Here is a 12,176-nt window from a genome sequence, read left to right as displayed (position 1 = left end):
TGTCTACTTCTAACTACATTTTCTTATAACCGTTACTTTTTGCTTTTTCAGAGAGACACTGCAACTTCAGTTTTAGAACATTTTTTTCCTCATGACCACTGTACTTTATGCTGTATTATAATGTAACCTGAGCTCACTGTCCTTATCTTCAAATTTGCAGGTTACCTACATTGAGGATATTGATTGTACTGGCATGATGTCACATTTTAGGATTACAGTTGAAAAATTTTGGGCCAAATTGGTCATAAGGTGTCAACAACATAAATTAAAAAAAAAAAAAGTTATGTTTATGCTTGAGTCACACACACACACACACACACACACACACACACACACACACACACACACACACACACACACACACACACACACACACACCCACTTAACTGCTTCTTCAACTAGAGTTGACTCATCCTCAACTTTTCAATTGTAAATAAAAAATACACTGAAGCATACTTAGGTTGTAAAAGAAAGTGCATTTAAAGCACATTATTACTTTCCTTATAAATTTTGTATTAAATTTAAATATGAAAAAAGTGTATTATCTTTGTGTTACCTTTACACATTTATATTCGTACTTCAATGTATTCATTAAAAAGTGTATTACTTTTTAATACCAAAAAGTGCACAAGTGCAACACCTTTAAGAACACTTAAATCATTTTATATAAAATTATGCTATAAGTACACTGAAATGCAGTATTCTGAAGTAGGCTTTATGGAATACATTTAATACACTTTGTACAAAGTGTATTAAGTGGAGATGTACTTAAAACACTTTTACAAAGCTTTCTTTCAATACTCTTGACAGACAATAAATGTGTCTAATACAAATATCTATTTTACTAAATATAATGTAAATAAATACAATAGTAAATAAAATAGTATGAATTTATTGTGATACAATAAGTACGCTGTTTGAAGAAACTTAAAGTGAATTTTAATCAAGTAGTATTTATTTGTACTTATAAAAAGTAATTCAATATGCAGTAGGCAATATTGTTTTCCCCTTGTGAATCTGTGTGTGTGTGTGTGTGTGTGTGTGTGTGTGTGTGTGTACCTGTGTGTGCACCTGTGTGTGCTTGTCATTCTGTCATAGGATACTTTTGGGGACAAATGTCAGACTAAACACCAGTAAATTGGGGACGGCTTGTGCAATTGGGAACAAAGGCTGTGTCATCAATTGGGAAAAAGCTTAAGGTTAGGGATAGATTAAAGTTAGGGTAAGGATTAGGGTTACGGTTAGGCAAGTATTGGTTATGATGAGGGTTAGGGTAAGTCTCCAAAAGTGACCAAGGTCTGTGTGTGTGTGTGTGTCATCATGGTAAATTGTGGTCTTGGAGACATTTACTGTAGCGGGAACTATCTCTGAGGCAGTTTTGCGTACTTTGGCAAGTGTTCATGTCTTTCTGTCTTTGGACAGATTTTTGTCACTGCAATAGCATCACAACTATGCAATATACAGTCATGAAGCTATACAGGTATGTGGTTGGGATAAAAATGAAGCCTGGATGGGCTTTATAGAATACATAAGTACTATGCTTTTCATAAACTTTTACAAAGCTTTCTTTGACACCCCCCCCCCCCCCCGATTCTTTGAGGACCAGAATGTCTCTGTAACTGAACTAAATGATCTAATGTGAGCTAACTTGTACACAACTACCACAGCTAACACACAGTTAGCAAACTGTAGGTAACGCTAGTAAGTAAGTAAGCATAGCACACTCACCTGGAGATGACAATGATGAACCTGATCCTGAATCCTGACCGTAGGGTTAAATAAAGATGCTCCACTTTGCCTTTCCCCTCCTGGTTGAAGCCCAGCTGCTGTCCTTCTCCTTATTGTCTCCTGTTGTACGGATGCAGATGCTAGGTAAACTCTTGTCTTAGCCTTCCCCCAGTACAGACTGTAGTTGTGTTAGCTCATGTGAGGGACCTACACCTGCTGGTGCAGCTAGTAACTGCATTTACATTTGTGGATTTTCTCTATAGATCAGCTGCAGAACGACTTCACACAACACAAATAAAAACATGTTTGTGGATAGTGAGATATTTGTGGATCATGGTACAAATTTGTGGCTTGTCTTCCGTGAACACCTCACATTTGTGGATTTTTTCTACAGATCAGCTGCGGTACAAATTGGACAAAAATCTGGAAATAGGAGGGAAATCACAAATGTTATGTTGCCCATAAACTGACAGGAAGCGGACCACAAATTTGCAAAACCCATTTCACGTGTAACAATGGCTCCACAAATGCGTAAATGTTTACAGAGTAAGTTATGCATGGTACCCATTTGTGGAATGTCTTCTGTGGGTTAAAGTCTAATAAAATCTTCCATAGCTTTCTAACATGTCGGTCCAAAATCTCCCATAGGTGTTCAATTGGGTTGAGACCTGGTGACTGTGAAGGCCAAAGCACATGATTCACATCATTTTCATAATCATCAAACTATTCAGTGACCCCTTGTGCCCTATGGATGGGGGGATGTCATCCTGAAAGAGACCACTCCCATCAGGATAGAAATGTTTCATCATAGGATAAAGGGGATCACTCAGAACAACTTTGTATTGATTTACAGTGACCCTTCCCTCTAAGGGGAACAGTGGACCCAAACCAGCCCAGCAAAAGGCCCCCCACAGCATAACAGAGCCACCTGATCCCCTCACCATAGGGGTCAAGCATTCACGCCTGTACCGTTCTCTTGGTGTACGCAACACATGCACTAACCCACTTGTTGAGAATATAGTAAAGGATGACTCATCTGACCATATACATTTTTTCCACATCTCTGTAGACCAGTGCCTGTGGTTTTTAAACCACTTAGCTATCAAATGTTCCTTCATCTTTGTAATGAGGGCTTTATGCACTGCAACCCTACTATAATAGCCCTTTCTATGTAGTTGTTGATGGAGAGTTCTTGTGCTGACACAGTCTGATCACGTCCTGCATTGACCTTCTCAGTCACCTGAGGAAGAGCTGCACAAGCATCATGGTAATCAAATGTCTGCCGACCCTATTAATGATCTCTCTCCCACAGATCTAAATGCAGATGTCACTTCAGTCACTGTTCCTATTGAAAGTCTAGCCAGTTGAGCATCTTTGTGACTGAAGCTCCTGCCAACCGTGCCCCAACAATTCACCCTCTTTCAAAGACACTTACATCTTTTCCTCTTTCAATCTTTATACAAAATCAGAATCAAATGGGCCTGGTCAGCATTTTTTTACATCCCACAGATTATGACTGGATGTTAACCGCTTACAGTAAAACAGGTCTGTTCTAAAAGTGATAGCAATTATTCTCAAAGACAATATATGTTGCACCATCCTGCGGAAATTGAAGTGAGTCCAGTCAGAGTGATTGCAAACCATTTTTTAATTTTGATATGCATTTAGGATGAAGTACAAAAGACAAAAAGTGCGGTGTAATTAAGGGTGTTCAGGTTGAAAGAAACACTAGAAACTGCCAATGTAATGTAGGTTATCTTCAATATACAAGTGTAAAAAAAAGAAAGAAGCAAAACTAGTTTGTGTGGGAGCAGTAGGATTTATGATTTACGTTCCTGTACTGAGAAGCGTAGATATACTGCCATGCGAATTCAGCTCTGTTTTTCACACAGGATGAACACAAAATTCTGACTAAAAATTTAATTTCGCCACAGAAAATAATCAAGAATGTGTCCAGGACAGGTTTACCCTTTAACTGGTTGGGGCTAGGGTAAGGTTAGCTTCAGGTTAAGGTAAAGGGGAAACATACTTCACTTCCCCAAGAATCTACTCCTGAGCATTAGACTTTAACGCCAACCCTAACACTGGAGGAAGTGGAAACAGCTAGCAGTGGCAGCAGTGTGAGGCTGTAATCATTATTACACATTACAAAAGAACAGGTGTTGGATGTATGAAAAATGGAGACAGTTTTGCTATTGCTCACTAGTGGGCCAAAAAACAAACAAAAATCATGTTCTTCCTGAGGGCTGAAACAGAGTAAAAAGGCCATATTGTTATCTCAATCAGAAGGGTTAATCTGCTGTAAGGTGGGCATTATAGGACATGTTAGGCTGCTTTCACACCTATAATACAGTTTGGTTCACTTTGTCCAGACCAAATGAAATGAAATCCATAGCTCTTACAGTTATTCACTTATGTAATCACCTCACCTCACTGGTACCAATTTATTTTTAAATGTAATAACTTCAACTATCCTTATTATCTAAAACAATTTTTTTGTTCCTTATATGTCAAATTATGCACGAACAAGCACTGATCAGATCCTTTTTATAGTCCCCTTTGTATCTAAGGAAGTTGGTAAAAAAAGTTTTTATGTCTCGGGCTCCTTCTGATTGGAATAAGTTACCTGTAAATATCATATCTATGACATCATTGTGCTTATTTAAAAATGTTTTGTTTTTTCATCTTAAAATAGATTTCATATGTTCTCAGTAATACCATCATGGTTCATTTATTTCCTTTAATTATGGATTTTTTTTTCTTTTTGATTGTGTCTGGTATAAGGTTGTTTTTTGTTGTTTTTTGTTGTTTGTTTTGTTTGCTTTTGTCATTGTTGTGTTACATATTGTGTGTTGTACTGTTCTTTTTTCCAGTTTTTTTATGAATGTTGGCTGGGACCCCCTTGAAAACAAGATGATACATCTCAAAGGATTTATACTGATGTAATACATTTATAACCCCTATTAATTTACATAAACAAGAGGGTGAGGTGCATCTGCCTCCAAAGGCACATATATTCTTGTTTGCTTGAGCAAGATTTTAGTCCAAATAATTGTCCGGTCAGTTTGACAAAGAGGGTAAGAGACTTGACGTCTTGGCTGCATGGCTACAAGTGCTAAGTGAAGTGAGTGCAAGGATGGGGAAGAAGGGTACAATCAGTGCAGTCTTAAAAAAAGATATGTAATTTTTAGCTTGTTGAGCGTTAATGCGAACATGCAAGACACGATAGCTCCAGCAGCTTATGCGTGCAACCCTTCCCACACTATTTTCTATCCCACATGGTTTTTGCCACTGCAGTTTGACCACAGAATTAGCTGATACTTTCTCAGCCTTGTATTAACACATCCACATTAACAACTACTGGATGTAGGATGAAATATTTTGTTTTTAGCACGGTAAAACCAGTATTGTGGTTTTAGTAACTGCTAGTTTTGGTAAAAAAACTGCTGGGTTCAATCAAGAAATCCTGGAAGGTTTATGTTAACACTTTTGACACTATTTCCACCTGCTTTCAGTGATCATGCTAAGCTAGGCTAATCATGTTCATCAGATGAAATGTATATTGGTTCTCTCATCTGACTTCTGGAAGCATGCCAAAGTAGTGTTGGCAATGTGTCATGAAATAATTACAACTGAACTGTGAATCATGCAGGTCAATTTAAGTCACTTAAGCTCCTACAGAACTTCTACACAGCGCACTAAATGATGGTCAGAATCCATCCACAGAAACACACATTTCCCTTTGAAATTATTTGGCAGTGTAGGTGGACTTGTTATTTCAGCCCTCCTTATGCGGTCATTTTAACTGACTCAGTGACTTTGATCAGCTAAAGCCCAATGCCATCCCTAGTTATCATTACAAACTGTACAGGATTAGCTTAGTTTGACAGTGTCTACTAACAGAAGGAAGTTGGAACAAATTGCATTTGTCTAAGAAACCAGACAAAATGGAGCACAGTGTTGTGGAATTTAATATTTTGCTATTGATTTTAATATTTCTTTTGTACAAGTGGACATTCTGGTGTGATGGTGGTGCTAAAAGGTGAAAACTAAGACTCATCCTCTGAAAACCACCAATTAATAGGCACAAGAGGACCATGTTTCTGAGGTATAGTGTCATGGACCAAAGTGTTGAGCAAGTGGAAATATCTGTATTGGTGCTAGAGGAAAGTACAGGGGTTTACAAATTAAAATAATCAGGAATCCTCCTGCAGTGATCATGAATATTCATATTAAATGAAACGGGAATATGAACAACGGACAAGATATCTGGCTCTGGAACAACGGACAGATGGGCACTGTCATCACAGGAAAAAATGTAACAAGGTAATGAAGGAGCTGAAATAGAAACTGGTGGTAAAATTGTGAGAACCCTTGATTCTGCTCTATGCACAAGGTCATCACAATGTGTCAACAGCCTGTAACTCATTGGGCATCACTGTCATCAAACACACAGTAATTAACACTCGATTAAAGCAAAAACCAAAAGAAGGAAATATAGAGTGCATATACAGTTTGGTCAATAGTCCTTGCACAGTGACACAATTTTCGTAATTTTGCCTCTATGCACCACCACAATGGATTTGATACAAAGCCATCAAGATGTGATTGAAGTGTAGACTTTCAGCTTTAATTCAAGGGGTTTAACAAAACTATTGCATCAGCTGTTTAGGAATTACAGTCGTTTTTATACATGGTCCTTTATTTTCAGAGGCTCAAAAGTAATTAGACAAAAACAACATAATTATAAATACAAGGATTATTTTTAATACTTGGATGAAAATCATTTGCAGTCAATGACTTTCTGAAGTCTGGAACCAATGGACATCCCCAAATGCTGAGTTTTCTCCCTTCAGATGCTTTGCCATTCCTTGCTGCAGCTGCCTTCACTTGCTACTTGTCTATGGGTCTTTCTGCCCTCAGTTTTGTCTTCGGTAAGTGAAAAATATGCTCAATTGGGCTGAGGTCAGGTGACTGACTTGGCCATTGAAGAATATTCCATTTCTTTTCCTTGAGAAGATCTTGGGTTGGTTTGTATTTTTTTTTGGGTAATTATCCATCTCTACTGTGAAGAACCATCAATTCAGTTTTGCAGCATTTGGCTGAATCTGAGCAGAAAGTATAGCCCTGTACACTTCAGAATTCATCCTGTTACTTCTATCAGCAGTCACATCATCAATAAACACCAGTGACCCAGTTCCATTGGCAGCCATACATGCCCATGCCATAACACTGCCTCCACCATGTTTGACAGATGATGGATCATGAGCCGTTCCTTTTCTTCTCCATACTCTTCTCTTCCCATCATTCTGGTACAAGTTCATCTTGGTTTAATCTGTCCAAAGAATCTTGTTCCAGAACTGGGCAGGTTTTTTTTAGATGTTTTCTGGCAGAAGAAATCTAATCTGGCTTCTGAGTGTTACCAGTGGTTTGCACCTTATGGTAAACCCTCTGTATTTAAATTCATGAAAGTGTCTCTTGATTGTAGACTTTGACTTTGTTGTGAAGGGGTTTTTATTCCCCAAGGAAAGAAATCTGCAATCATCCACTTATGTTGTCTTCTGTGGTCTTCCAGGCCTTTTGGTGTTGCTGAGCTCACCAGTGCATTCCTTCTTTTTTAGAATGTACCAAATTGTTGATTTGGCCACCCCTAAGGTTACTGCTATCTGTCTGAGAGTTTTTTTTTTTTTTTTCTCGGCCTAATGATGATTCATTTGCATCATCATCATTTGGATCGCATATTGAGAGTTCCCATGAACAGCTACCAAATGCAAATTCAACACTTGGAATCAACTCTAGACATTTTATCTGCTTAATTTGTCATGAAATAATGAGGGAACAGGCCACATCTGGTCATGAAACTGATCATTTGTCAATCGTCCAATAACTTTTGAGCCTCTGAAAATGAGGGACTATGTATAAAAATGGCTGTAATTTCTAAACAGTTAATATGATACTTTTGTTAAACCCCTTGAAGCAAAGCTGAAAGTCTACACTTCAATCACATCTTGATGGCTTTGTATGAAATCCATTGTGGTGGTGCACAGAGGCAAAACTACGAAAACTGTGTCACTGTCTAAATACTTATGGACCTAACTTTATCAGTTAAAACAACAGAATATACATTAAAGTGTTTCAAAGTCCCCAATTATTTAATTAGAAAGAAATGTTTAAAATCATTTTAGGGACATTACAGTCTATTGTACGCTTGCAGGTTTTCTTAAAATGTTTCTTTTTAAAAACAGTAGGAGGCAAGACATTTTACAGGTCAGTGAGAGAAGGCAATCATGAAGGCCAAAGAAACAAAAGAAGAAACAACAGCACTGTGCATGAAGCTACCAAAAAGATCAATAGGTGAATTAAATGCATCAAAAGGTGAACTAAATCAATAGGTGAACTAAATGCATGAGATGCACCAAATTTTGTAGCAGTACTATAATGTCATTAGGATGTTAATTGGCTATAGCGGACTAGCTACTAGTAATAAGACAAGCTAATCGTAGAAGTTGACATCATTAAGACATATGCTGTTGTGAGTGTGACATACAGTATATCTTCTCTTAGGAAATACTGCGTGCTATTTTTAAGTCACAAATCTATACGGATCTATACTGAGCACTATGCTAATGTGGTGGCACTAACGACAGATGACATGACAGGGTGCTGTGCAAAGAATTGTGTTATCAATTTGTTAGTAAGTGGCGACAGGATGAGAACTGTTGGCATCTGAACATCCTGAAGCAAGGCCGGCTTTGTGTGCAGTTTCCTTAGTAGAATGGTGGGAAAATAAGACAACACAAAATATCCATCTTCAGATGATCCTTAGACAGGTGAAGCTGAGTCCAAGTGTTGTGGGCTGATGAAACAGTTAATGCACTCCATTTGTTCACCAGACACACAGTTTGTCATCAGCAGAGCTGATGGTAATGGGGATGGTAATGGGGAGGGGAGGTCTGTGTGAATGTGCGTGTGGCCTTTCAACCATGACCTTTCCTACCCACAAGACAAGGACCTTCTGTTGCAGTCAATGATACATCATCTCTGATTCCTTTGCCAATTTGTTCTCTATATTCACAATATTCAAGAAGTAGTAGAAGAAAATCATGTCATTACAGTCTTGAACAAAAGTGATAAATCACAGTAATACTGACAGTAAGACTGTTCATCATATCTGAGTATACCACTTACAAACTGTGTTTTGGGAATAAAAGCCATTTTATGTTATATTTCTTAAGATCTCAGTACTGGTTGATTAGGTGACACCTGTGTTTGCTAGGGGTAATGGCAAGTGTGTTTGGCTGGACCGCATCAGCGGGGCCAGCCCTATAAATGCGAATATGGATGACTGACTGGGTGGGTGAGTGAGTGAGTGAGTGAGTGATAAAGTTACACCATTAGTGAGTTTTCACACCTCTTTAGTAGCTTTTCTTCACAAAGCACCTAGCAACAAATCTAGTGACTTCCTGGACAAACCTTAGCTACTTTCCCAGAAGAGAGTCGTCAGTATTAACCCACGAGCGCGAGATCAGACTTTCCCTCCGGATCGCACACCTCTCTTTGCGTCTCATTCAATTGAGCTTCAAACTTTCTGTCTGAGTGATCATTTTACAAGTAAATATAGCAGAAATCGCATCACAGCCCTTGTCTTTAACTGATGTGTAGGGTGATTTTGTCAGATGAAGTCACGGTTACAAATCAGGCTTTTAGCAGTGCAGAGCAGCAGCTTGGAAATGGTTTGGAACTGACTGCTGGTTAACACGTAGTAAATAGGCCATGTTTCAATCACTTTTTTATACTTCCGTTTTCTGACAACAGAAACAGAAAAACATGTAAATAAGAAGAGCTTTATTGGGAATTCGGCTGAATTAAATTACTGTATATGTGAGCAACGAGAGTAGGAGAGAAGCAAACAAATAAAGGGCGATCAGAGCCATATACTAGGTTTTGACCTAGTGTTCTTTAATAATATAGTGCCCAGAGTTCTGTATGAGATTGCACCTGTGTCAACCACTGGGGGAAACAAATACACTTTGAACAACCACTCTGTCAGAAATTCAACAGAAGAGCAGCTGTTGTATCTGTTTACAATGTAGCCCAACAGACTGTGTGCTGAGAATATTCATTATATCGCATTTTAACAAAGAAGTCAGTCAACAATTTTGTTTGATACAGTAAAACAGTGATGTTCCATTGTTGTCTTTTACATCATACCCAGTGCATGCACAGTTTCCTGTGAATCCCTTTTGTCTTGGTACACAATGTGAATCCCACATAGGACAGGAGGACTCCCCCAATAACAATGAAAAATACTACTTAGGTAATTAAAGAATGCAAATACATTCAAAGGCTGTTGCTCAAAAATTACTGACCATCAAGAGAATCAAAGTGTGAGGTAATGGTATAATGAAAATCTTAGTATATAAGTATAAGAACTATAAGACAGAAAGCAGTTGCCACTGCGTCTGCCACACAGCAACATAACTTATATATTTCAGATGAAAGGCAGCAGGGTGTAACTCTGACATAGCGACTACTGCCTGAGTGCGAACACAGTTACAACATGTACCATATGCTACAGGTTCCTGCTATCCACCTCCTCTAGTCTCATCAAATAATGAAAAAGAGAAGGTTTTAGCTTTAAGCCGAGGAAATGGTTAGCAATATTAAACAATTAACATAGCAAGTTTAACTGGCCCTTTAAACTATGTTCACTGCTGCTGAAGAGGTGCATTGTTCAGGGAACTCAGATCCTAGTGAAATGATCTCCGACTTTGTTTTCCTCTGTGTGGTTTCTCTGGTAGCCAGTGCGCTTCAGCAGAAAGATGAAAAAAGTTCAGTCACCATCAACCCAGCATTGGCAAAGAACCATACATGTTCATGAAAGCTGCATACACTCTGTCCCTCCTTGCCACTGCTGCCACTAATTTAGTTAGCAAAAACAACTTACTGCCTGAAAGTACGTTTAATGTTAGTTTGTAGGGGAAATAATTTACGCACTACTTTTTTTTTCATTCCTCAGCATTGTTTCAAAACACATAGAAAACAAATTCATTCATCATCTTGGAATAGAGGATTAGGAAAATTCTTACAGAACTCTCAAGTAAAATTTCTCAGCATATCTTTAATGTTAGTTTAAGCCAATATTCTTCTATGACTGTGAGCTGCAGTAGCAAAACAGAGTGTATTAGAGCTAATGTGTCAGTAACTGCAATAGAAGGCCTGATACAATAGCGAAGGAAGTTTGAGTAGTGACAGAAGAGCACCTCAACACACCTTCAAAGGTTTTAGTCAAATGTTTCCCACCTCCGCCGAAGGTCCTCCACCTTCTTTTTTTGGGGTGTAGCTGGCTTGACCATAGTCAGCAGGTCCCCAAAAGGATCCTGAGTCTTCTGGCTGTCTCCCTCAGCATGAAGTGGCTCTGCCAGCATGTTCGTGGCTGTACTGGGAACAGACAGGGAGTCCGCCAGGCTGGAAAGGGCATGATTGCTTGCAGAAGAGTTAGGCAGGGAGGTGAATGAGGAGGGAAAGGCTGACTGGAGCAGTCCATAGCTGGGTGGCAGAGTTGAACTGCCTGGCGAATGCTGTCTGTAGAGCCCAGGTAATGTAGAAAAGGATTGTGGCTGGGGTGGAGTGTGTAAGTAAGAGACTGGTGGAGGCCCACAGACTGCACTGAAGGGATTCCCACTTACAGTCAGCGAATAACGCATTTGAGGGGAGGTGTGCTGCAGAGACTGGGCAAAAGGATTAAGTGATATGTGAGGATGCACTGGGAAAGGGGGCAAGCCCTGTGGGTAAGACCTGGGTGGTAGTTTTGGTTTGCAGGAAGATGACGACATACCAATATCTACCCCGTCATTTAGTGAAGTGGAACTGGTCTTTGCTGAGCTGTTAAGGGGATCTAGAAGGCTTATCAGATCTATACTGTCCTCAGCTACCTTAGTGGGCTTCAGCAGGTCTCCATCTGTGGTCATGCTCAGTGCTTGCCTAAACTCTTGTCCCCCTGACGTAGTCCTTCCTTCACCAGTTCCTGCAGCTTTAGAGCGTGACTGGGCTACAGGGGCTGCTAGGACAGTACCAAGTTCAGGCGTCTTTCTTCCGTGGGGACGTGGAATGGTGATGTTGCCGGGGGTGGAAGGCTCCAAAGGGTCGGGGCCCATGCCAGAGCCTTCACAACTTGGGGAGTTGGATTCTGTCTGCACAGGAAGTTGGACAGATGGCGGTCTATCACAGGTAGGAGGCGCACAAACAGGCAAGGCTATTTCATCCTGACCTATACTCCACAGCTTGTTGTAAGGGTTGGAGAGCTTGAGGCCTGGAAGTGTTCGCGAGTGTTCACTGACACTCAGGTCCATCCGCTGTAAACACGAGAAATAATTAAGTCTATAATTGCTAATCCAGGGAAAATTTCACGATAGTGACACAGATGAAAGTTTCAGTGGGTCAATAAA

The 12,176-nt window shown here is 39.5% G+C and overlaps 1 protein-coding gene across 3 annotated transcripts in view; it reads right to left on the bottom strand.

Annotated features, from left to right (window-relative positions):
* Positions 1-7,802: 7,802 nt before the first annotated feature.
* dennd1a (DENN/MADD domain containing 1A) overlaps positions 7,803-12,176 on the bottom strand; it is a 60,967-nt gene continuing 56,593 nt past the window's right edge. For 2 of the 3 annotated variants that reach the window (XM_040156750.1, XM_040156753.1), the window contains one exon: positions 7,803-12,083. In XM_040156750.1, coding sequence (XP_040012684.1) covers positions 11,013-12,083 — 1,071 coding nt within the window. In that variant the 3' untranslated portion in view covers positions 7,803-11,012. The remainder of the gene's footprint in view (positions 12,084-12,176) is intronic. The other variant, XM_040156752.1, reaches the window with a different exon arrangement.

The sequence above is a fragment of the Xiphias gladius genome, chromosome 20, assembly GCF_016859285.1.
Source record: "Xiphias gladius isolate SHS-SW01 ecotype Sanya breed wild chromosome 20, ASM1685928v1, whole genome shotgun sequence".
Classification (NCBI taxonomy): Eukaryota; Metazoa; Chordata; class Actinopteri; order Istiophoriformes; family Xiphiidae; genus Xiphias; species Xiphias gladius.
This window is presented reverse-complemented; position numbering and strand designations above follow the sequence as displayed.